This window comes from Scomber japonicus, chromosome 2 (genome assembly GCF_027409825.1).
Source record: "Scomber japonicus isolate fScoJap1 chromosome 2, fScoJap1.pri, whole genome shotgun sequence".
NCBI lineage: Eukaryota > Metazoa > Chordata > Actinopteri > Scombriformes > Scombridae > Scomber > Scomber japonicus.
Genome location: NC_070579.1, coordinates 16,878,508 through 16,906,319, shown reverse-complemented (window position 1 = coordinate 16,906,319; position 27,812 = coordinate 16,878,508). Strand labels below are relative to the sequence as shown.

The 27,812-nt window shown below is 36.4% G+C and overlaps 2 protein-coding genes across 2 annotated transcripts; both read right to left on the bottom strand.

Annotated features, from left to right (window-relative positions):
- Positions 1–612: 612 nt before the first annotated feature.
- Positions 613–10,712, bottom strand: LOC128370455 (broad substrate specificity ATP-binding cassette transporter ABCG2-like). The gene is made up of 15 exons (XM_053330968.1): positions 10,507–10,712; positions 9,394–9,453; positions 9,196–9,310; positions 8,919–9,071; positions 8,617–8,774; positions 7,687–7,838; positions 7,429–7,530; positions 6,695–6,945; positions 4,849–4,931; positions 3,457–3,546; positions 3,237–3,358; positions 2,562–2,716; positions 1,510–1,599; positions 1,292–1,404; positions 613–760 (listed from the first exon to the last, which is right to left on the bottom strand). The coding sequence occupies exons 1-15, from the start codon at positions 10,710–10,712 to the stop codon at positions 613–615; spliced, it is 1,998 nt and encodes a 665-aa protein (XP_053186943.1).
- Positions 10,713–17,238: 6,526 nt separating this feature from the next.
- ppm1kb (protein phosphatase, Mg2+/Mn2+ dependent 1Kb) lies at positions 17,239–26,352 on the bottom strand. The gene is made up of 7 exons (XM_053330981.1): positions 26,228–26,352; positions 23,673–24,206; positions 23,464–23,564; positions 21,336–21,501; positions 20,378–20,522; positions 19,962–20,096; positions 17,239–19,436 (listed from the first exon to the last, which is right to left on the bottom strand). Exons 2-7 carry the CDS (start codon positions 24,137–24,139, stop codon positions 19,305–19,307), a joined length of 1,146 nt encoding a protein of 381 aa, XP_053186956.1. The 5' UTR covers positions 24,140–24,206; positions 26,228–26,352; the 3' UTR covers positions 17,239–19,304.
- Positions 26,353–27,812: the final 1,460 nt, after the last annotated feature.

Genomic DNA, 27,812 nt, shown 5'->3' with positions numbered 1-27,812 from the left:
AAAGTCCACTTAGATCAAATATTTTGTCTCATCAGTTGTAAGTTTTTCATTAAGCAAACATTATAAAATTGATGCTTACATTCAGGTTTGTATTTTAGGCACATTCAGAGAAATACTTCAACATTTAGGAAAATATGCTTGTTTGCTTTTTGTCTGAGAGTTGGATGAGATTGATACGACTCTTATGTCTGTATATTTTCACTTAGTGGTAAACTGTAAGTCCACTCTGCATTTCCCTTCAGCTCTGGAGCATTTTAGTGTCTTTTAGCTCATTGTTTCAGTTTTCCAACTATTTTCAGTGAATAAAGCTCAGATAAACTTGCTGTATGTTACCATGGCAGCACCCAATAACACAGAGATTAAGTTAAAGAATAGCAGGTAAGCGTTTTGGAGCACTTAGTAACTCAAGAGCAAAAAAAAAAGAAAAAAAGAAACTATTATTTTTAACTTTGGAAAGAGTAGGGCTTGCTGTTTCACCTCTAATGTACTGACGTCTCTGCAAGAAAGCAAACCAAAGCATATTACCCAAAATGTCAAACTATTCCATTAATGGTGAAATACTAAGTGAACATTTACTGGTTCTTTGAGGACAAACAAAAGAGAATCACACTTTCAAGTGAACTTCTTAATGTAGCGTAGTTTCAGATAGGAGATGATAAGAAATATGATTGTCATAATAGTCAAGGCCACATGATTCTCCCACAGTCCCCAGGTGGTATACTGTATTCCCAGGTAGTCCAGGTATTGTTCTCCTGTACATCTGAAATAACACAATTGGTAAGTGTCTTACACATTAAATAATGGTATTTAAAGTCGATCACATCCCCAGGCATATTGTGCAAATATTTAACAATATATATGATCTTTTATATCAAAATCCAATTATGTTTTCTTCCTTTAAAACAAAATATACCCATCCACCCAACAATCAGTCTTCAACTTTAAGCAGCACAGAGCTAAGATCATATGATTCATTATGACACAAATAGTATTTAATGTTCAAATCAAATTTATTCCAACATTATGTGTCGCCTGTATCAATTTTCATTCAGAAATACGTCACAATACGGAAGTTTCATAGTCTTAAGAATGTTGAAAATTTAATCTCTTTAAGTTTATAAAAGTTTTTAAATGTAAAATGTTAACCTTTAACATGAGTTATATGGAGCTTTGTGGACTAGCTGGACTGGAAATGTCATAATACGTTGCTTTAGAGAAGCAGATCACAGAGGAAGATGACATTTGGTAAACTAGTAAGATCAAACCGGATCATATATGCAGGTTTACTCACGTCAGACCCACTGTGCTCACACTGCAGTTAGTCATTATCGCAGACATGTTGGTGCTTCGGATAACGGGCTCTTCACAGAACTTTAGACCCACAAACTCGTTGATCTTCAAGGCCTGAACATGGACAGCACAGTCAATGAATGCTGAGCAGATACTGTCTATGAAGTCTGGTGTTTTTATTAGTCATAACCTTCCTTTAATTTTCTAATTTTCACTTACTGCTAGGCCATAACGAGGAATACTGAAGTACTTCAGCCAAGCCAGCCAGTCCATGATGCTGGGTAGGTTGACCAGGAGACCTGAAAAAATCTAAAAACACACCACAAACTTAAACAAAAGACTTTTTTTTGTCCCAGTTGATATTTTGACAGATTACAATCAGCGCTCCATATCACTCAAGTGTTTTGGATGACAATGTGTTTGTCTTCTCATGAGATTTCCTGACTAAAATGAAATATAGAGGGAATTTTACCTGACCTGCTGCATCCTTTAACAAACAGCAGCCTGCCAGTCATTACAAAGTCATGCACTGTTCAATTTGACAGAAGTTTCCAAATATCTTAAAGCCTCTGAATATATGTTTTCTTCCTCTGCCATCGTCTGTGTGTGTTTGATCTAGGTGGTAAGCTGTGGCATGTGGTTTCTAATAGAGGGATAAATAAAGCTGTATTGAATTGAACTGAAAACAGACCGAATATGTGCAGCTGATTTTTGGGGGAAAATGTGTGTAAAATTATGGAAATGACATCTATTCCCATTTGATGGAAAAGTGTAGCCATAAACAAATGTTGTGTTGGGTTTGAATATATTGTATATTTCACTGTGTTAAGATTAAACAGCTTCAATTAGGAGCTGAAACAAGCTGTTAGTTAAACTGTCAGGCAGTGTGAAATATGATGATTGTTATAGCTTTATGTGTCGCCTCTGCTGTTTGCCCCTTTTCCTCTCCTGTCTCTTGCTCCACCCAGGTCTTTTACACCTGATCAGTCTTCTATGAGGTGCACTTGGCCCAGGAAAGGAAGCAGTTAATGCTCCAGGTTCCTCTTGCTGTGTCTTGGTTGTCTTGTATGTGTTTATCAATCCCATGGTTTTGGTATTTTAAAAGTTGTTGTTACAGTTTTACTTTGGGTCAATGGTAGCGTGTCGTTCACCTCAGAGAGCCGACTAATGGCAGGGTTTAATAGGGATGACTTTAAAACTATTTGGCTGTCAAAAAGGGAAACTATGTTGAAGGGCTTTTTACTTAAGCCTCCCTGTTGCATCTCTCTCACCATCATGAAGACAAAGGTGATGGTCATGAAGATGTTGGCGAGAGCCACAACGGTCTGGTCAGCTGAGATGGCCATGGTCATGGCTGTGGCTGTGTAGGCCACCAGAGTTACTGTCAGCGTGAAGATGAAAAAGGCTGCTACTGTGGATTTCAGCCCTGAGTGAACACATAAACACACAGTCATGTCATTACAGAGACTTCCATTAATTTCCTGGAGATTTACTATAATCCAGTGGTGGAAAAAAGTGTTCAGATCCTTTGCTTCAATAAATACACCAATCTAAAAATACTCCATTATAAGCAAAAGTCCTGCATGAGTAAAAGTACACAAGTATTTGCAGCAAAATGTGGTTAAATTAATTTTCCAGCTTCACAGAGAGATATGAAAGTCCTGTACATTTCTTCTAGTGATGTCACTTGAGGCTGAAGACTACAAGTCTGAAAATGAAAAAAATCTGGTGTGGAGTTAGAGACCTTTGCAGCCTGCTCCTCATCTCTGTGTGAGGCTAGCAGTACCAGGCTACATTAATCGCATAGCATCATTTGCATTGTGTAGGCTGCAGGTGGTGATGAGAAAGAATAAAAAAAAAATATCTCTGGTTCTGATGCTGTACATAAAACTGTCCAATGTAAGTCTGATAATGTTTTAGGAGTAAAATAGATCTATTAGTCTTACCGATCATGAAATAGACAATACAGCTGAAGATAACAGAGGTAATAGTGCGCAGAGTGATGTCAGACAAGATCTTAGAGAGGAAGTAGACGGACACTCTGTAGTAGCCACTGATGTACTCGTGCCTGACACAAGAAAACACAAGCAGAAATCAAACACAGGCTTTCATAATGTCAAAGTGTCTACGAGCTCATTGAGTCCTGCATGATTTCAGATCACATACACAAACAGTTTCCTCTCGATGATGAAGAGCTCGGCTGCAGACACAGTGCTGAAACACTGGTTGGTGGTGATGAAGAAGAGGGCTCCCATCCTGTAAGAACAACATAACAAAATTTGGTCTTTAAGTCTTTCTTGGTGGGGAAACAATGTCACCTCTTAATGCAAAGGGTTTATCCCTGTTATATGAAATGTGGCATTGTCTGTACACACACAGATTAAAAGGCGACTGACTCCATTGTGACCCTCATAATTGACCCCACACCCAGTGAAAAGGAGAGGGGGTGTCTGCTATACTGCCTATGCACTGACCATGAATGTAATGACATTATATTCCACTGAAGCATGCACAGAAAAGAAAGAGAGAGACCATTGAGGTTTCTGATGTGCTTCACTGGGCTTGTGGGTACCAGGTTGTGCCCAATAAAATATGGTAAGAGGATTAGCTGTCCAGGAATTGCTCTACATTTCACACTTCTTTAGCAAAAGCAGTGATTAGGTGAAAAATTTAAACATTTACTAGAAAACATGCTATTTATCTGCATAATATTCCAGATGAACTGAAATAAGACTGTAAATATCATATAAATTACAAATGATTATTGATAGCTTTGACCTTATACTGTGTATTATAAATCAACATCAATGTGAGATTATCAGTCTGAATAGTGGCTCAGAAACATATTTAACTGGGACATTTTGCATCAATAGATACTAAAATGTTTCTTTTGTATGAAAAACATTTTCACTATAATTGCATTTTAATTTACACAAAGAGTTTCCTACATTTAAAGAAAGATGGCTTGCTGATATTTTGGTACAAACATATATTGCAGACATACTGTCTCTACTACTACAGAGTTGAACTTCATCGGAAGAAGGACTGAACTGAAAGTCAAAGACCTCTGTGTGCACTGTGACATTCAGATACTTATTAGTTATAAAAACAGGTATGATTAATGGTCTCCGTGAAGAGGAAAGCCTGCCTTTGACATGTGATTCAGGTGAGACTGAAGCTAGAAGACTTAAAAAGTGTTTTGGGGGGTTGGCCTTGTTTGTGACTGATTTTATTTGTAGATATTCAGCAAGGAGACAAAGTTCTGTGTTTTAAATTAAATCTATGTGTAATATTTTATTATATTAAAGTAATAATAATATTAGTAATATTAAATATGTGTCACCACTGCAGCCGTATTTTAAGGGTCATTTAAGTCCATGTGGGTTCAACACAATTACTGCTATTAAAATGGTATTTTTTATTGTATCATTGATTATAAATTGTTTGTGTTTTGTATATAATTTGTCATTAATTTTTATGTATTTCAAAGGCCCATCAAGGGGCGGGTATTGCAAATTAGCTTTGGCTATAAATGCTTGTATTTTGCATTGGTCCTACCTGTTCTGGATACCACTCTGATCATCTTTGACCTCGAAGAAAATGGCTCCTACGATTAGAGCGAGGAAAATGTTGACTCCCAGCTGTAGAGGCAAAAACAGATTTAGACAACAGAGTCAAGAAGCCTTCTCTTTAGTAGCCATGTATCACAGCAGATACTCATATACAAGGACAAAACTCCAGCAGAACCTACTTTGACCATTTTCTTCCATCATGCATCTTTCATGTAGGTGAAGTTGTACTGAAAACTCTGCTTTAGTTGACATGACATATTCACAGTCTGTGACAAACTTCTGGAAAACTGCTTAGAGACTTGTTGAGGAACTGAGTTGATAAAAGTTTCTATTTAATGCAAATCTGAGCATGTTTGGAAGGAAAAGGCAAATGTTTATAATTTAGTACCACATCCGTCATCAACTCTTGAAAAATGGAAATAAACGTGTCCTCGCTGACAAAAAGGCCCGTGTTTTGAGAGATCAGGGGTTAGCCGGACACCCTGCTCCTCCCCCAGACCGGCCTATTCGGGAAAACAACCAGAACTGATGGCGGTGAGGTGGGGGGTTGGGGTGACAGAGGAGAGTGAGAAAAGTGAAAACGACACAAGTTTTAATCCTAACAATTTACAGATTATGACAGGACTAAGCGGTTCCCAGGGTGAAGGGATAATCTAATAAGGTTGAGTCTTTTTCACCTCATTCCCCCCAGCCCCTCATGTGAAAGCGGGGCAGTGGAGTGATAGGTCATGACGCCATCATGTGATGAGTCCAGGACCAGGGCCAGGGGGCTTTGGCCAGATATGATATCAGTTCAGATCCTGGCCCAAAGAGGCAAGAGTCGGGTCACAACAGTCACCAAAGCCGATTACGGCACCCACGCCACCTAGAGCCCCTCTTGTAGGATTATTGTGACTTATTTAGGGCCAATTAGCTGTTAATAATTCTTAAAGTGAGGAGACTTCTGACGGCAATTTGCCGCCATTGGGTGACTAATGAGAGCATAAAGTCTTGACCCCTCCAAAGTGCTGTCTGTGTATCCTGTTCAGGATGATAAGAGCACTAATGCTGACGATTTTCCAGTCTTTTCATTCTTTAGAGTATTTGAACAAGTAAAAGTAATAACTAAATCCTGATCTAAAAAAAAACTGAAAACTGAGAACTTGATGTATTTATCTGTCAGAGTTGTAGACGAGTGACTCGACTTGAGACTGGAAAGTAAAAAGTGAAAAGGACTACAGATCACGTCCCACTGAATACACAGAATATATAAAATATGTCCTTCCCAATATTTGTACACCATCAGATCTGAAAAGCTGAAAGAAAGCTTTAAAATTCAGCGACTCCAAAAGGCCTTGGATATGTATATACCATAATGGTGTCGTTATTGCAGTACTGATGTTTGGTTCCCTGCTGTATTGTCTTTATGATGTCTTCTTGTCTTTGTTCTGTACATGTTGTCACTTTATAGCTTTAAACAAATATCTTTTCAAAGGAAGCCAAATGCCTCTAATACAGAGTCTTTATTTATGTGCTAGTTTGTGCTTTTATTGTATTTCTTGTCCCACTTAACTGTCAAACACTTTGGAATTGACTTAGATTTGACCTAAAAAACTTAATCAAGCTCATGTGTGGTGATGAAAACTGGAAACTGTACGCTGGAACTGATCCATATCAATACAAGAAATAGGGAAACTAGACACTCACCACTTAAAGAGGCACTTTGTGTACTTGTTATTAAAGTGTCCAATCAACCATTGTGATTAAGTCAACAGATGTCTTTAAAAGATATAAATTTAAATTCATTTTATATAAGTAATTTTATATTTTAGGAGAGTAATGTGAATGTATACCTGGGCCACGGATGTTTGAGGGTTCAACATCAGGTTCTGAAAGGTTCTCTTAAGCACCCAGTGCAGCTGGTGGAAGAAGGAGCTGTTGTAGGTGATGATGCGAGATTTGGGACGTGAGATACACTCCTTATCTTGTATGATCCGTTCCAGCTCGGCCCGTGTGTCGCTGGAGTAGCTGCTGTTCCTGTACTCCTCTATCAGACGCTCCTCGATGCTCTGCCTGGAGCTGCTGAGTTCCTCAAAGTCCAAATCTGGCCATAAATAAATCATAAATCATACATTTGAATATTAGAAATAGTTTATTACAGTGGATGCCAATAACTCCATAAAGCAGTGGATTTTTAAATTCAGGATGTGGAAAACATGGTTGTCTTATTTCATGGTTTCAACATGAAATAGGACAATATGTACCATATAAATCTGTCATTTCATGAAGAAAGTGCACTATCAATTGTATAAAATGCTTAGTTTACATCTTCAATGGGAATGAAGAGAAGGAACTATAAATTGTTGGTATTTTTGACAATAAGGAGAATATAGAATATTGGTGGTCTTATCCATTTAATTCATGAACATTAGATAAGCATCTATAGATCAGGATTTGTGAGATGAGGATAGGCCATCCATCAAAGGGATTATATTTAAACAAATCAATGCTTCTACTGTTGTAAAGGCAGAAATGTTTATTAAAGCTTGACAATAATGTTTGTGGTATGATGTATACATGCTGTTACCCTCAGAGCTGTGCACTTTAGTCATGGTTGTGGCAGTGAAGTCTCCGTTAATAACATCCAGAAAGAAGTCGGCTGGGTTGTTGTGGGGCTCACAGGGATATCCTGCAACACAGATCACAATGATCAATGTTTAATATCAATACATGTCCAGTCTTACACAGTTACATACCTGCACAACCTACATTCATTTAACACTGAAAAATCTAAATTATGAGGAAAGTGTTTTTGGTATCTTGTGGTGATGATGAAGATATTCACCAATGTTGGCGAAGTAGTCCAAAGCGTTTGGTGCTGGTCCGTGGTATACCATTTTACCACTAACCAACAAGGTTAGAGTGTCAAACAGTCTGTAGATGGAGTATCGGGGTTGGTGGATGGACATGATTATAGTTCTTCCATGACTGGCCATTCTGAAAAAAAAACATATGTAGTAAAAATTAAATAATAATGGTAAAGCTGCTTTTTAATTGTACTGGAATTTTCAGATATGCAGTTGAACCATCTCAATTTCAAGTTTCAAAGCTAAAAATAACATTTGGAGATTCTTTGTGTTGAACAGACACGTCAAAACGCTTCAGTAAAGACAGAACCATACTTGCACATTTTTAATTGAACACGGCCGTGATTATTTTCAAAATTCCACATAATGAAATCATTAACATAAAACATAAAGAAATAAATTAATAATACTTATATCATGTTATTTACCTTTTAATTTATTAAAGTTTAAATATTCAATTTCAAATAGCTTTTTTAAATGTATCACTGATTAGAATTCAATTACATCTAAATTAGTGGTACACCCCAGGCTCCATACAGTGCAGGCAGGTGCAGTTTAATGGGAATAATGAACAATACATAATAGATTTAACAGGCAAACAATGAATACTATGGTGTACTTTAAACTTTAAAGGGTTTTGCCAGTCGAAAGATGCAACTCTTTGTTTAATAAAATATAAATACACAATTTAAGCTTTTAAAAAATCTAAACCAAAATAAGAACTGTGGTTGTAATGAACACTGGGAACAAAAACCTTGTTATAGTGTAATAAAGTGCCATACATGTACATAAAAATTTACTAATGGGAAAAAGTGGATTTAACACTGAATTAAGTTTAACTGGAAATCATAGTTTTGGGGCATAGAATTGATCAAATCAGAGGAACAACAGAGAAGCTTCTTTATTACCTTTTCAGCAGCAGCAGGACAGAGTTAGCTGTGCTAGCATCCAGTCCTGTGGTTGGTTCATCCAGGAAGAGGACTGAAGGATCAATAATCAGCTCCATACCAATGTTTGTCCTCTTCCTCTCTCCTCCAGAGATTCCTCGGGTCATCTGTGTGCCCACCTGAAAAAAACACCAACCAAACACAGATCAGTCAGTGTAAAAAAAACACGTACAATTATTCTGACTCACCTGATGTCTTGAAGCTTGAGGCAGACTTCTGGTCAAGAGGACAGATTAGTGACTGGGACATGTGTGATTATTTACCTTGGAGTCCGCCACCTTGGTGAGGCCCAGTTCTTTGATGAGGTGATTGACTCGAGCCTCCTTCTCACTCTGAGGCACAGAGCCGGGCAGCCGAAGCGCTGCAGAGAAACGCAGATTCTCCCTCACGGTCAGGGTGCCCATGACCACATCTTCCTGGGAGGGAGACAAGGGCTTAAGGTCAAAGGTCACAGACAGTGAGGCTCATGTTTTCAGAAAGTTGGCCGTACCACAGTCTTTATAATGTTATGGGAAAACTAGCAAAACTATTTAAATGCACCTGAACCACATAACCAGAGAGACACTTGAAGTTTGGAGGCTGTGGTGCTCCGTCGATGAGCACTTCTCCTGACAGACCTGAAGGATCCTTCCTTGCAGCTAGAATATCCAAGAACCTGTGAGAAACAGAACAAATAAATATCTACAAGAGATGTTTTGACTATTATTTTTCCTCGTAAGAGACTGGTGCGGTACTCACGAAGATTTTCCACTTCCAGTTGGCCCAAGAATTGCGTTCAGGCCGGGTCTCATAATCCCACTGCAAGATCAAAACACACATTTCTGGGTAAGCAATTTAACATTGATAATGTAGTCAAAGCCAGAGATTGTAACATATTCAAATGGTTAGCATACAGTTTGGATTACATTTAAGGTTTTGCTTCATAGATCTGAGTAATAACAGGATGAAGAATGTGAAACAATGCAGATTGAAGTGGTTCTTGGGCAAAGAAACTGGATAAAGCTTAGAATTCTTCTTTTAAGCACGTTTCTCACACTTTCCAAATGAAATAACGTTAAAGAAACTGTTTTGCTCCTGTTACAGATATTAAGCTATGAACATTTCCCGACAGCTGCAAATGCACACCAGAAGAATCTAAAAGACGTCAAGAGATCCTTTTTCGACTTCAGAGAGAACAGTTACACAAAAGCACAAGAATAAAACGGAATTAAAAGATTGAATGAAAGCCCGGCAGCGGATCACGTGACAGTGTTTAATTCGTTTCCCTGGCAGACTGTTCTTTAGTGCATCAGAGAGATTATATGCAAGAAACCATGCTTAATATCATATAATTAACACTGAGGCGGGAAAAGGCCCAAAAAAACTTGTGTGAAATGATTCATTCTTCCATGGGAAATGTCAGCTGTGTTTAATACCATCAAAAAGAAACCAATGTAAGGGGTCTATTCACTATTGTCCACTTGATACAATGGGTAGCCAAAAAATGGATATGAAGAACTACACTACATTTTCAACATGGTTTAACCTTATTTAGGGACTCAAGCAACAGTAAAGTGTTTATTATTATATATTAAAAAAAATTATAATGTGATTCTGGGAGTCAAGAAATTAAAAAAAACACCAAATTTATAATATTTTTAATCTCATACTCTAATAAAAGGTTTCGAAGCAGTGTATGTCTTTGGTTAAATTAGAATAAATAAGCAACAATTTTAAACATCCTTATCATTTACACTTTACTTATGGATTTCTGTGTGTGTCTGCATCTTAGTGTGTGAGTGAGAAGGAAATAAGACATGGAGGAGCACGTAAAGCGATGCATGAACAGGTCAAATAAGTTTTAAAACTGACTTGAGGTCCGCCAGTATTTCTCTGGGACTGGTTTTGCGTCTGCAGAGGAAGCCGCTCCTCAGCTGCACTTTGTACTGGATGTTGTGGAAGCTCACGGTGGACCCACACGGCAGCTTGGATGGGACGGCCTTCGACCCGGCCGTGGTGCCGTTGGTGCCAACATCTTCTATCATTGCAATGTTGATGTGATTGGCTCGCTCCGTCATCCTCTGTACATTTGCTAGATTAAAACAAGATGCTGGAGGCAAAAAAAGAGCAGAGGTGCTTTTTAATGTCATAATTGTAATAATAATACCTCTATGGCACAAGTTCTTGAAGAAAATCCTGAATAAATGTAAAGGGTGAGGGGAGGATACCACCCAAAGGACTGCACACACATGCTGGATCAGAAGGGAAATAATGAAATAATACACTCAAATTATGTTTTGACACCCAACTAATCATTATGCAGCTATTTTCATGGGACATTAACAATTCATGAATATGTTTTGATGCTGGACAAATACAACTAACACTATGTTGGTAAATCCTCTAAAGGAGAACAGGAACATAACCTGCAACACTTGACAGGAAAATACATATTTGTCCTTCTATTGTAAAGTGACACAAATCAATCAATGCTTATTAGAGATGTGTTTTTCATTTTACACAAAGATCTTGTAAAATTAATAAAAGTGATAATTGCAGTCCAATCTTTACCAATCTATATCTTAACCAGCAGAGACAATTATTACTTATTTTAAGCATGGTGTGAAATCCAGACACAGAATAATCTGCAGTTTATTTTATCCTAATATTATCACCAATGGCAGATGGAGATCGACTAGCACCTTTAAATTATTATTTTTTCTATATCTGTTTCCTGAGAATTCAACAGCTCCTACTGTTAAATTCTTTATTTAATATGCTACCAACTACTATTTTACAAACAAACACAATTTTTGCACATACATTCATAACATTTACAAACACACCAATTAAAAAAAAGAAAAAACATGGACAAACTGAGCTACTACTGACAGACATTCTTAGTATTAATAATGATTTTCATGCAGCTTACATGATTTTCATCTCTATCTCTCTCTTTCATGTCAGCTACCTCAGTGTGATTTCGAGGAATTTGACCATTAAGGACACTGAGGTCATGCCCTCAGAATTTAGAAGGACATGGGGATTTTAGCAACCTGACACCATGTGCAAGTTTTTAATTTCAGTGGTATTATTTTTTGTAACCAAATTTGTTATAGTTTTTTTTTTCCTTTTTGCTTTCATTATTGATAAGATATTGATATTGATATTGATAAGATCAGAATATATAGCAATACACATATTGTGCCCTACTATATACCTCAATTTAAAAAAGGGTTAAATACAAGTTAACCTGTGTGGCCAAGTTGGGTGCTATAGACTGAACTGGTAGGTCATATGGGGGTATCGTATTGGCCTTTGAACATAAGAATATAACCATGACATAGCTTGTGTCAATTGTAATATTCGTAGCATTTTATGGAAATCCAGACAACAAAATAAATAAACAAAAAATATAATACATACTCACATTAACATACAGTATACAGAGCCATACATATATGCATCCATAATCCCTACGTGGTTATACTTGTGAATTCACTTTTTCCATTGTTAGATAAAAAGCTTCTGTTGCCTCAGCCATCATACCCCGTGTCCTACTGACACTTCTAAAGAAAGAGCATTATTATCAAAGTATGAAAGCCAATGTTGTATATTCAGATCATGTGGATATTTCCATCTCATTACTACTACGCCCTTTGCTAATGTTATTCCACAGAATAATGCCTTCTTTTGAATAATAATCATTCAATAAGATAATGTTTGGAGGGCAGGTTATAATTAAATCCATTTATCTGTTGAGGTGTGTATGTTCCCATTTCATTAACACACGTAAACATTCAGGGCTTGGGGTCAGTTTAAGTTGGCATAATTTTTTGGCGATAAATAAATTATGAATAGCTTTATAATTAAGAAACTGATGGTTATTATTACAATGAGTGTCTATGCCCTGTTCATATATTTTAAAGTGTATATTCTACACAGTATTACAGTATTTTTTATTTATTTATTTATTTATTTTTATAAATTTGACACAAAGCCCCTGCCACATCTAAAGCCTGTTATTGTTTCTACAAGTGGGTGAAGGTTATGACTCAGTCCATGTGTGCAGCTGTAAATAAAAAAAAGGAAAATGATCCAGTTAAATAAATGCATCTCTCATCTATTCCATCTATTTCACCTATTTTTATGATGTTATTATTGAAAACTGGTGTGTCCATATGCCATTTCCCATTGGCCAAGCTTTCCAAAATTTTGCCAAGTATAAATTGAATGACCTGTAACTGGACCAAATTGGGTGCTACAATGATAAACCTGAAAAAATACTATAGAGTAATATAGAGTGTATGGTGACATAAAATGTTTTTCTAATTGTACACAAGATGCCTTTAACTCATTTCAAACCATTTTGTCAATTCATGGAGCATAAAAGATAAATAATACAAATCAAAATTTGGGACTTTCAATTCTGCTGAACTATTATCATGTTGCAGTGCTGTAGTTCTAATCCTCAATTTTTGTCTTTCCATATACATTTCTGTTCCAATAATCTGCTGAGGAGGCATTTGCCACCATACTACCATAACAAATAACCCATGGGACTTAGTTCATTTTTACATTATAGATTTGGGTGGCTAATGATATTATCAACTTTGACCGTCTATCTACTGTTATGGATTTAGAATGTTAAACATGATATTGTGTCACAGCTTTGTTCAAAGAAGAATAAATGTTGAGTATCTAAAATTTAAAACTATGGGAATACTTGACATTTTTTGTGTTGGTAGTATTCATTGCTTTAGAGGAAGTAAATACTTTTCCAGACTGATATAGATATTGATCGAAATGGAAGACAATAAATGGTTGAGATATATGAACACGTCATCGGCGTACAAGGATGTCTTATGGATGGTGTCCACTGCTATCACCTTCACTTCCTGGGAATTCAGTAAAATGCTCTTTTTGGTGTCTACAGACAGCACTGCACAGGGTGTTGATCGTTTGACCTAAATGTATAATATGCAAGAGACGAAACAATGGGGCCAGTACATTTGCATACAACTTAATATCACAGTTATTAGGGGATAAACAACACCAATTTGAGAATACCTTTCCTATGCAAATCAGAGATAATTGCAGTGTTAAGACATCTGTGAAATCACCCTTTTTGTAAGGCTTTTTGTATCATATATAATAAAAGAAAAACATTTAGCATACAATTCCTTTAATGTCTAATGATTTAGCATCTTCATTAGAAAGTGTTGGTATATAAAGCCCTTCAAAGGAAATTATTTCTTGTACACTGTTCTTTTGAAGAATATAGTTTCAAAATGTTGAAACTTGGTTAATTAAAAATGGTTCATAGAATAGAACGCCATCATTGGACATAATTGATGAAATATAATCCATTCAACCATTTTCAAGTATTTTACCAGCCATTGGAAAACTGGGTCCAGCTACCATTCAGGTACTCTATTTGTCTCACTGTGTGAACTAAAAATGCAGCTCTTTGTATAAGTAATTATAAGTGAGGCATTTAACTTGACTTTGACATTGATATTTTCTTTTTTCAGGATCAAAATTACTTTATTGTTCTGCAATTAATCAAAAATAAGTAAACGGTAAAAAGTAAGTAAATAGTAAATATTTCAATTTTACGATTTTATGACATTTGAAATGTAATATACAGTATGTACTTCACCATAACTTTTTATTCAGGTGGCTCATTTATTTGCTTCAGGGACTAGTTTTCAGTAACTTTAGCGTTCATTAACACCGGGAAAAAAACTTAAATTAAGACATAGTATTATGTAACTACACTTTATTAATTTCCCTTAACAAACATAAAAGCAGCACCCAGGACTCATTACCTCAGTAAAACTGGTATGTTTCTTACATTATTACTATTGATGTAGGTTGTAGCGGATTTAAAGCATGAGAAAAAAACTTCATTAAACTATTTTTTCCTGTCCAATTCTCAATTAGACACACACATTGTCACAACTGAAATTAATATGTGAATAAGGTGCTGCTACAAAGTAATGTAAAGATTTAGATGCAGGGACTTACCGGGCTGTGAGGCTGTGAGAAGGCTGCTGTTTGAGTCCTGCTGCAGCCTTCAGGAGCGCTGCTGCTGCTGCAGACTGACAGAGCAGACAGAGAGAGGCCGATCAGGCTTACCAACATCAGCTCATGACAGCAGAGAGAGGCGCCTCAACATAAAGCCTCACACTAACCTGCACAGCTTTAACCCTTTCTTTACATTTCAACTCACACATGATTATACTGGAGACAATTTATCTTTTCACACCTGTGAGATCATTGTTTTTTATTGATTTCTACTGTGTGACAATCTATTAGCAAATTGTGTATTACATCATTTTTTGATATTTGATTGATTGATTTATTTTTTGTTTGTTTGTTTTACATTTACGTTTGCTAATTGGTTGTTGCACACAATAGAAATTATACTAATACTAATAATTGGAGAAAAAAACAAAAACGACACAAGTTGATAGGTTTAAAACCAGACTTACAATTGTTTTTGTTATTGATTAATATGCAGGTGGTTTTCTAATCAAGTAATCAATTAGTATCAAAAAAAAAGAAAGAATGAGCTTGCTGTAGTTGAGTAGCCATTAAAAAACAGATAAACAGCAGCTCAGTGTAAACCAAGCACTATTCATTTAAAAAGTGTTTGATACTATCAATTGATGGTCCTCGATAGTGGATGGTCATGACAAAGATGTCTGCATTCATCCTGTGAGAGGCTCCACAGACAAGCTTTTTGTGGTTAATATTTAAGTATGAAAATGTAAGTCTAAGTTTTCCTCTAACCTGTCTGGTTTGGTTGATGCTTTAGAAGGTTTCTCTTTCTTTCATTGCTTGATAGTGTAACAGCACTTCCTTAAAGTTACTGTAGTAGCCTATATGATTACTGTATCAACTGGTTTTGTTGAGTAATGATTTAGTAAGAAGACAAACAGCAGGTACATATTATTAAATTATGAAAAGTATCAAACCTGTACTGTATACTTGCCAATTTATTAGGTGGGCCTAAATAAAGATAATACAGTCTAAAACAACAGCCCTGCAATAATGATTAAACTCAACAAGGTTATAATGTTATCTGTTTACGAGAGGCGTTTGTTGGCCATTTCCATGAATAAAGATAAACTTAATATTAGAAATATGTCTCAGTATAACCCAGTCATAGTATACATGGTATGCAGTTATACACAATTCAACAGCACCCCAAATTAAAGCTGACACAAAAAATAGCCAAACAAAACTAAGAAAGAAGCATAACGATTAAATACACAAAGCTTGAGAAAGGTCTTAATGTGTCTCCTCTCCAGTAAAGCATACTGATGAAAACGGCAGCCAGCATCTGACCAATTTTGGTGTTTTTTTTTTGTCTACTTTTCTAATATCTTCATTTTTTCTGCTCTTTTTATTCATTCACCAATGTCCACAACAACAACCTTCCACAACCTTTGTCCTTTTTATATGTAGGCTTTAAATCTTGAAACACTTAATATATATATTAATATTTTAAAAATTAGAACACAGAGGCAGGATTGTACAGGACAATAACTGTTACATTATTACAGTTACATGAATAAGAGTTACATTGTCTTTTTTTTCCCTTCACAAACAGAAAAACAAAATAAAATAAAATAAAATAAAATAAAAAGGAGTTTGCAGTCCAGCAACAACGTAAAACTCAAGCCAGACCTCAAACACAAAACATAGATCTACAAAACAAAAACACAATACCCTAGGTAGTCTACATATTATACACATCCTGTACCTGAACCATAGAAAAGATTATGCAGAGGTAGGTAGCGTCATCCTTTCATTTCATATCCTGCAATTGAGCTATAGGAATGGACCCCAAACTTCCGCTCCTTTGGTTTTATAGGTATTTTGAATTAATCAGGAGATTCTTTATGAGATATTTAATAATTATTTGGATTAAGTAATTGGCCACCTGTCTATATTATTAAACCATGCATAGATAGAAAATAGCTGTATTTCAGATATATTATTTTTTTCATATGAAGTACCTAAGGGGTTTAAAAGTTACGGTTGTAAGGTAATAACCAAGCATCAGTGCATGCTGATGAAAGTGAAAAGGATTTTATCAGCAGAGAAGTCACATTTTAGTAGACATTTGATACCACCAACTGGATCAAACAGGTAATTCTAAAAATGATCCTTGTTTTTAAAGTGTTCAATAATCCACTTAATCTTTAGTTATTAAAGGAGCTATAGTCAAGAATTTACAGACCTCGATAGTGTTTGGCCTTACAAAGCATTTCTTTCTTCAATTAATGACTTATTCAACAAATGAAGTTATAAAACACCTACTGTAGACAACATGTGACAAAAAGCAGATCTGGAAATCTCTTCCACTTTGGATAATAGTCTCATAAAAATAATAATAATAATAATAATAATAATGAGACCTGGCTATATAAAGAAAAATCTTTTGTTAACCGGAGGTCAATATTCTTTTCCTAGGATGAGGGCATGACCCGCCCTACTCTGCCTCTGATTGGCTAGTACTCCTAACCTAGAGCCTTGTAGGTTATAGTTTAATATTCCAAGAAAACACAACACACACGACATACGTTTCATGAACAATTTTTTAATTGAAGTGTCACAAGCCATTTAGACCAAAAATACAGTACTAACAGTGTTGTTTACACGGTCACATTTAGGTCCCAGGTACAAATCCACTGCTACAGTGATTATATTTGAAAAGGCAGTGAAACAAAACACAGTAAAGAAAAATTGAATACATGGCGATAGATAAGTTGAACAGATGTGAAGGCTTGTAAGCAGGACGTGTTATGAATATAGAGAAAGTCCCCATAAGAAAATCAAGGTTTTATTCAAAAAGGTGGATGAAGGAAAAAAATAAACTTATTTACAAAACACTGATAAATGCTGTTTGAGGAATAACTGATAGCTACACAACATGTGTATGTCTCACAGGTAGGAGAAAGATGCTGATAAATATGAGGTGTTGCAATTGTCTAACTTTAACAACCACAGAACAAAAGATCATACCAACAGTGAACAAAAACTGTACAGTCGATCATGGTTTAAAGGACCAGTGGGTAAGATTTACTGGCATCTAGTGGCGAGGTTGAAGATTGCAACCGACTGAATGTTGCAACCCAAAATGTTTGGTTGGTCTGTTCTGAGTTAATGCAAAAAACATGGCGGTGCAACATGACCAAGCCCCTTCTGCTAGATGCCACTAAATTTGACACAGTGCACCTTTAATTCTGCCATAAATTACGTCACATTATGTCAGCCAAGATGTGCACAGCTTAATTATTCCTATACCCTACATGGTTTGATTATATCTGTTAGTCATGGAGGGCATTCAAGCAAACATTCACATTGTCATACATGGCTCTTAGCTGAACAATTCTTTAGTGTTGCATTAAGTGTGCTTTGCTCTTTGAGTGACACAAACATGGTGGAAATGAGGAATTATTGATTAACAAGAGTAACACAACGCAACTATTATTATGATCTTCTCTTCAGCTGAGTAATTAAGTAAATGTAACAGAACTATACTTTTCCCAGATGTACATAAATAGAATTATTTACACTACATAAACCGTAAATTTATGTACCCTGAACACGTCTTCGTGCCCTAATAAGACCACTCTCAAAACAGCACAGGTATTAACACTTACACAAGCTTCAGCAATGTTTATATTGCAATAAACATGAATATCATATTATTATAAATGTCAGGTTCAGAAATGCTATTCATTTAAAAACAGCTCCATTCACACAGGCCACTAGCTCACCAGGTTAAAGATTTATCCTCAACCCTAGAATTGTGCAATTAGTCATCAATGGGTTTCAGTGGCCCTTTAGTACAAAGAAAATAAGTGTTGAACCTTAATTGGGAAAGCCTTATAAATGGAGATACATTTAGAAGGTACATAGTTTCATGAACTAAGTATCGGCCAAAAAAAAAATCTAATTTATATAATTTGAACTTCAAGATAAAAAAGGAAACATTAATGAACTTTTTTTGCTCATGACACTTGTTTTCTAAATAGTTCAAAAGTCATGAGGTTCAAAGTATATTCAAGTAAATTTTGTATTCTCAAGAGTTCAATTAATGCAGTTTAATTATTATATTTTCCCACTTTCTTCTGCAGTCCAAATGTTTACACTGAAAAACTGTCCAAAATTTAAGACTGCTATTTTTGATTATTTAAGAATTGGTAAAATGTTTTTGAAAAAGTTTAATTCACTTTGAAAATAAAATAAGTGCAAATGTGGGTGTTGTGAACCACTAAATAGATCAAAGAAAACATCTGAATGGCAGACAGTTGAAAACAGTAGCCTTACAATCTTAGCTCATGTAGAGCATGCTACATGTTTGCTAAGTGACGGCTCGTGTTATGAATTTCTGCCTGACATTCAGAAACTTCTCAGCTTTTAGCACCTGAGGCTTACAAGGCTTTTAGTGCACATCATGAATTTACCGCTACTTATTTCAGATGCAAATAAATATCATGCTACTCTAAGTAACGTCTTGTAACCCTCTGGTATTATTGTTTGGGCAAACCCACCCTTTATAATGTTTTCACAAGGACACCATTGTTCGATTGTATTGCACACATTAATAAGGTCCACAGACCACACCTTTTCATACAACATACTGCCGTCTACGCCCAGCGCCCGCTGGACACGATACTTCGGCTGAAGGAGAAACGTGCATCTGAACTTTTATGCTTTCCCCACGCACCAAAGGGTATCACGATGATTGTGCTATTGTCTTCTGTGCCGTACTGAAGAGCCTGAGAGAGAAGAGATCCAAAAAAACATGTGTAAAAGGTTCGCTTTTAGCTTACACTGAGTGAAATTTGTGAGCTGAATTTGTGGATCAACATTCATAGATCTCCACTTGAATGTTTACGCTTAAAAAAAATAATAATCATGGCTCATTTCCAATTAAATTTGGCAATACAACACATGAACCCTCTGAGGCACTGTAATGTAATATAATACTTTCCTATCAAATCCGACATAGAGCAACAAATTAGAGGTAATATAAGAGGAATAATTGGTACATACTGAATGCCACATTGCAGAGGCAATTATTGATTGATCATTGATACAACAACTTTAAACACCAAATGAAGCTGATGCTAATTTTCAATGCTTTCTCAATGTGTGAACAGTTAGTTTTATTTCCAAACACAAGACAACCATTAGGAATTCTCTGAAATACTAAAATATACTAAAAGTTCATCATATAAAAGATACATTTATATACATTGTGGAGTTTCATTATGGATGTATCCGAAGTATTAAATCCCCACCTGGTCCGATATCCTCTGTGCTGCCTCTTTGGGATCGTGACACTGGTTGATGACATCGCAGATCTCCTGGCTGTTCATAATGAAGTTGATGCCGTCTGTGGTCAGTGCCAGGAAGGAGTCATGGACGTGGCTCAGCTAAAGAAAAGGAAAAACAATATTTAACATTTGTAAACTTTTTAAAAAGATGTGAACATGTGTTCATCTAGAGATCAACTAAATATTTACTGTAAAATATTTAAATCATCACATACATACAGATATGGGTAAAAATAAATATGGACTGGTTCATTAAGAAAAAGAGATTATATGTCCGTTAAATACAAAATGCTACTGTACACACATTTAATACATTATTTAAGCTATAAATTTGAATTATGACTCAGCCCAGTTGACTTAATAGATTTTTATGAACCTACCGTTATTCTCTTGGTCTCAGGCTCGGCAATGACGCCCATGTTCTTCAAGTCAAAGTCTCCGATGCTGCGCGTCATGGCTAACCTGCCATTGACGTTTGGTTGTCCCAGACTATTCCAGGTAATGAAACCCCCACTTTTCTTTATCCTTGTTGCAAATGTGAAAGGGGCAGAGATGTAAACAAAACTGAGTTATTTTCACAATTATAGTAATAATATCCCTCTAAAGCTAATTATTGCAATTACCATCAGTGCCTATAATAACTTAAATGTGTTTTGAAGCTGTCATGAGATTCTGAAGCTCAAGAAAAATCCTGATTTGCTGGGTTATACTCCTTCATCCTACTCTGGTCATCTTTCAGAGACACAGTCAGACCCAGGTGTTATTTGTATGGGTTTGGTACAAAAGGCTCGACCTTTTCTTATTAGTTTGGTGCCAGGTAAAGTCACAAGATGTTAATAAACGTAAATTTACATAAAAGCTATCTTGAGCAATACTTAAGATTTAAAGCCTAAACACTACTTCCCAAATGGTCCCTTTAACCCCTAAATGTTAATGTTCTAATATGATATGAGGTTAACTAAACTCTGGAAGTTTCATTTGGAAAAAATCACTTCCATGCTCATGTTTTCATTTTTTCTGCCTGATGTCTGACCTCATGAGGTCAACAAAATCCATGAGCTAATGGGAATGATAAGGGTCTAAGTTACTCTAATAGGTGCAACAAAACTGCAACTGCAGCAGGAGTAACAAATGATATTTTATGCTGTTCTTATACTTTTTAATTTGAATGTTTTCAAGAAGCAAAATACAGATGTGCTTTAAGTTTGGAAACACTTTCTCATTAAAGCGAATGGGAAGGTGTGTGCAAACTTTTGACTGATATTGTGTATGATGAGTAACAAATAAGTGTGACATGTTTCACTGATAAATAAACGTTATGTTTCATATTTCATATACCTCTCTTTCTCGTCTTTCCTCTCAGGAGTGTGGTCGACAGTGAGTTTATGGGCCTTGCCCTTGCGACACAGCATGGCGCGGCTGTCGCCCACACTGCCCACCACCAGCTCAATGCCGTCCCTCAAAAGTGCCACAGTGGCGGTGCTTCCTGCGTTCATCCCGGGTGCTACAGAGACATAAAAAGAAACATTAGAGGAGGAACACACCGTTATGGTCCACACAAAGAAGTCACTGTTCACAACAATCACATGGTGTGTATCTCACACTCTCACATCCATCACACAATAAAACATGAACACATGGGTGGGAAGTCATATAGCGGACTTATAGTGACTAGAGAATACACAGTAAACGACAGAGGAGGCAGTCACACATGCAGGTCGAACTGTTTCAGCAGATTTGAGGTCCAGAGCAAATGTTACAGCAGAGTTCAGTTTACGGCTCAAACTAAAAATGATAAATGGTAACGGACACAAAACTTATCAGTGTCCAGAATTGACCTTAATGTTAGTAACACATAAACTCATCTAAAAAAGAAAACTTCTTCCTTAATACTCCCTGAGGAGGGTTTTTTGCTTTATTTATATGTTTATATATGAATTTCTATGAAGTTACAAATGTAAAAAAAAACCCAAACATATCTGAAATTAGGAAAGTTATATCAAACTGAATTACTTTGTATTTAATAAAAGGTATTCAAAAACAAGTCTCATTAATGTCGGCAACAGTAAGGTGTTACTTTCACATACTGTAAAACAATATTCCAGCCAACTTTATGATCTAACTGCAATGGTATTTAATAAACTAGCATTAAATATCACCATGTTGATTTATCTTCTCAAATTCATAAGCCTGCATTCAACATTTCTCACTCTGATATATATATCATATATATAACTTTAAAAACAAAACAAAAAACTACTCTACATTTTAAACATGCTGCATCACATGGACTCACTCTGTCACTGACAACACACACTTATAAAACTTCTCAAACTGAAGCACTGTCTCACAAGAAGCTTTGCATACACTTGGTGAGAGTAGAAAGAAGAGAAAGAGAGCAAGAGAGAGTGCAGAATGAGAGAAAGATAGGGAACCTTCCAGTAGTCCAGGTTTTAGGACCCGCTGGACTCTCCTTCAATATCTAGCCTCTCGTCATCCACATTGGTGCCAAGGGCCTCCAGCTCTTAGCTGGGTCAGCAGCTGCCGTAGATAACATGCACACACACACACAGGCATATTGGGACATTTCACACAGCGTGGCCGATGAATGGCCACATAACAGATATACTAACTTTCATATGAACAGATACTTTAATCAGACTTAATGTCAGCTGAGGAAAGTCTAATCATTTGAAAGGTTTCTATATGACTAGGGAAACCCTGCAGATCACATGATTTGTTGAGTTAACAGTTTTTCATGTATTCTTTGAGTGATGCTCAGATTAACCCTAACATTAATTTAAACGCTTGTGGTAAGTAGTACACTCTGCTGTATGAGAAAATATCAAGCATTGGGTGACAAATAAAAGGAAAAACCAACATAAAGTGTCTTATGAAGGTGTTGGGCTACCATAAGTCTCCAGAACTTCAATATTAACACAGACTCAACACATCTCTGGAGCTCTACTAGAGAAATGAACACCATACTCTCTCATTTGGTATTTTGATGATGGTGGTGAAAATCGATGTCTAATGCACCAGTCCAACATCTCCTGTAGGTGTTCAACTGGGTTCAGACCTGCTGACTACACAGAGCGTGAGCTAAATCATTTTTATACACATGAAACCTTTAAAGCAGCCACATTTTGTTATGTTTATTCATACATATATCCAGGTTTTTCCCTTAATTTGTTGCCCATCTGTATGAGGCAGTGAGGCACTAGTGTCTGTCCCGTGACTTGTGGCTGTTTTATTGTTAATCAATCATTTAATAACTTTGGGTTAAATGACAGACCTCTGACCAAATGTGCTCGGGTCATGTCAGTTGGGAAATCCAAGGCTTCAAAGCCTAGGTAAGATAAGTCAGTTAAGATTCAAAAGGAGAGTAAAAAAAGTGGCATTACATACATATATGTGTATATATACACACAGAATATTTACATGCATGTAACATGTAAGAACTTACCATTTGGAGAGAAGTGTAAGTGCCTGACAAGAGCTTTGTCTAATTCAAGGAAGGCTTTTGTTAAAACTACTTCCAGATTGTCCTCCTTTGTCACAAGGTCCCTGAAACAACAACAAAGAACTACAATCATCAGAATATCAACTATAAAAGTCACATTTTCCATCTTGATATCATCTCATATTTTGTAATGATTGTAACGATTCCCTTACTTGATGAATTTCTCCATGTATTTGTCACAGAAGTCGGCAGCGTCTGGCCCACCATGCCCATCAAACACAGCAAAGTAGAGGATGTTATCAGTCATTTGGGAGACCTGGAAGCGGTCTTCGTTCTCCTTGCGTTGACCAATGAGCGAGGCACAGCCAACCCTAGATAGACTAACCTTGGGAATGGGTTTGCCATAGCGGATACTAGAAGGCAGCAGGATGGGCTCATCGATACGATTGTCCCAAATACCAAATGAATCCCAAGTGGTGGGGCGGCCACTGCTGTCGGGATCAAAGCGTGTGTTGCTGTATTTTTTTCCTGAAGGGCAGTAAAGATGTCTCCGGGAGATTGTGAACTGGAGGTGGCTGTCTTGCTGGAATGGGAGTGGGACTAGGGCCATTTGTAGCCCACTGCGACCTGCATGGGGCACACCGCACCTTGCCAGACGCACAAGACAGGCTGCTGACATCACCCCGACAGCACGAACACTGAAGAAGCACTGGCTGCAGATGCGGAGGGGATGTGCTGTCCAAAAACTGGAGAAAAAAAACCCGGCTCAGTTAGATACAGACTTTACAAAACATGAGCTCAGATGCTACTTATCTCTTATCAAGACTTTAATCTCAAAGAGCCATGACGAATATTTAAGCTGCATGCTTCTCATTTCCAGCTGACTGTTGCTGTCTCCGGTTAATATGAAACATATCACATCGCAGAGCAGATTTGATCAGCTATAATTAACATTAACTACGTAATGGATGAAGATCTGGCTGTTCTCTGGTTAATGTGCTCTTTGCAGCTGGTGTCAAAGCAAGTGAGCCCAAAGCTTGACTGTGAGTGAAAAGACACATAAGACTGCAGGTGAACCGTGTGTTTTTGTTGTTTAATAGAGTGGCGACTCTTCTCGAAACGTCTGATCCAACTAATTTATCACATCATTTTAAGATATATAGATATGTATAATGTATAATCCGAATGACAAATAAAATCTTAAACTTTGATTTATTCCAATATTTTCATATGATTAATTTAATAGTTCTTAATCAGGACCTTCAGTATTTGGAGAAAATAGCTCTAGAAGTACAGTAACCACAGCTGTTCACATACATTTAATCAAAATGTCATATATTATGCTGCTCATCTAATTTGCACATTGTTGGTACCAACATTTATCAGAACATAAATTTGGCAGCTAATAAAATCTGTAGTGTCTCTGGCTTTTCAGCAAACAAAAGGTGATTAAACATCTTTGAGCTTTCATACTTTTAACTTCCAAATGTTGAACGGTAAACTTAACAAAATTCAATAAGGAATCTGAAAGAAGAGTAAAATGCTATATAACCCCGTTGACCCGGGGTCAAAAGGTAATGATTACTGAATGTTTTGGATTCCTTTTATCCCAGTAGTCAAACAGGTTTATAATAACTGCAAATACTTAACCCAAGGTTAACTTAAGGCGCTTAAAACAGTGTTCAAGTTAAGTGAATGGTTTGAAAGGTGCCAAGAAACTGTTGTACAATACCTCATGTTAAACCTTAAGTAGAAACGATTAGTAAAGGATTAATTGGCAACTTTTATACTTGATTACTTAATTTATCAACATGCTAAATATTTGTTAGATCCAACTTATCAAATATGAGGCTTTTCTTTTACATATAATATCAAAAGGGTTATCTTTGGGTTTTGGCCGTGCAAAACAGACATTTAGAAAAACTATTCATGGAGGAAATAATCGGCATATCAATCAATACTGAACACGATGATTACGTATTCAAAAACTGACCAACATTTAATCAAATGTAACCAATTACGATTAATGTGACAATCCTTAACTTTACCGTGTAATAATTAATCATACCTAAGAAACACATACGAACCCTTAAAAGACAATAAGGCAGCAGCAGTTAAAAACAAACAAACAGTGCTCCACTCAAATAAAGTGCAATAAAAAGCCAAAATAGTAAAAAGCAATAGAAATAATTAAGATGTAGCTAATATGTGCAATATTATCCATTCAAGAGTCTCCAACAGTATATACATTACGGTTTGTAATAAGGATTTTTTTTAAAAGACTGAAATGTTAGAACTGTTGTATTTGCAATTATTACAGAGGAATATCCATTTTTACCAGCATCGGGAAATATTAATAAGTTTAAAACCTGTATGCAATCAAGATAAATATTAATTTTAGGAAAAGCAACCCTACATGAATGATGCAACTCTTGACAGTCGTAAAGCTAGCTGCTTGTGCTAATAATATGACAGGTATGCAGTGGATATAAACACCAAAAATATCACACGAGGTGAGCCAATTTCAGTCAGAACACTTTAAAAGCAGTACGTGACATGCAGTCATTGTAGAGATTAAGAAAAACAGCAGACTCGCGTTAGTTTTGGTCTCGAAGATGTTAGCCTTGCCATTACCTTGCTAGCTACATAACGCTAACGATCTTTAGCTAGCTAGGTGGCTAGCCTTAGCTACGATTTCGCAGTTTATCCGACATCAAGGAGAAAACCCCTTCACCCTTCAGTGGAGTGTATTGATAAAACACCGTACCGTTGATGTTTTAGATTTACTGATGTGTGATTTAATCCTCTTCGGGCTACTTGAGAACAAGCAGCTAATGACTGAATTAAACCGCCCTCGTCTCCGCTCCGTGTCTCCAATGTTATCAAACAGGGCCCCCGTGTCGTCACTGAACCACTCAGCCAATCAGCGTGCTAGGAACGTCTACGCCTCCGTTTGACGCCCCACATGCGGTGCACGTGATTAGTCGACTGAACGATGAATGACAGCTGTGCGCACCCATCATTGATCAGCAGCTTTGGCCTCCGAAGCCAATCAGAGAAGCATTACCATTCCAGTGAATTTCCTCGATGCACTTCCCTCCCATAGACTGTATAAAAGAAATGCCCTCCATGAACACTCGTTTACTCCTCCCGGGGCTCAAACACCTCCTACTTCCCCTACGACACGTGATATGATATAATATAATGTTTAGATTTTTATTACATAACTGGTGGGAGGCATGAATGTTTAACCCAATCATCTTTTAGGCCTAATCCTTTGCTTGCAGAGTACAGAATAACTACAGCTGCTGTCCTGTGTCCTGACTGACATTGATAATTACAAATTATTTAAAAAACAATGTAAAATCTTGCCCCCTTATTCTATTTGTGAAGATATTAAATTGAAGATTTCACTTTTATTATTGTATTAACCTGCATACAGAACACTAAAATCGGAAACCAATTAGGTTCAACAATGGCTCATGTTGTACAAGCATGGTGAAAACGTACCTTAATGTTTTTAATATGTTTTATGTTTTTAATAAGTCATTCAGCTCCTTCAGCGACAGACTCCTTCACCCAAAGTGTGTAAAGGAGCGATATCGCAGGTCCTTCATCCCTGCAGCTGTCTGACTGTAAAACCAGCACTGCTCCCAATAAACCTCACACAACCCTGACCTGGACAATTTCACACCGGCACTTTCTAATGTACATGACTACACTACTACTCAGTTTAACAGTGCAATATATATGGATATATATTTCACTTTAAAATCTGCACAATAACAATAAATAATTCAGGTATCTTATCGTTCACCACCAATATTACTCTTGTAGCCTACATAATGTTACAATGTTTGTTTGTTTTTTACTATATTTTTACTACTATCTTTTTATCGCTTGTGTACTTCACTCCACTTTGTTGCTGCAATGATGTAAATTTATCCACTGTGAGACTAATGAAGGAATAAGGGAATATTTTAAAGACCTGGGAGCAGCTGGAGAAACGGCTGGAATATTTGCACAATATTGGAGTATATATCACAATATAAATAATTCATTCAGAAGGAGCATCAATAACAGTAGAGGTCAGCAATACGCCATTGTAGCATCTAATCTGCATATATCAAGAAGGATGTGTTAACGCTCTTCAGACAGGTCACAATTATCAAAAGATAAGAGACAAGATGTATCTTTATTAATCCACATGGGAAAAAAATATAATAATAATAATAAAATAAATAAATAAATAATAATATAATAAAATAAAAATAAAATACTGTATACAGTTTACAATTTCTGTGTCAAAAAATCTATATGAATATGCAATATGTAGAAGTTCCTGAGACAGA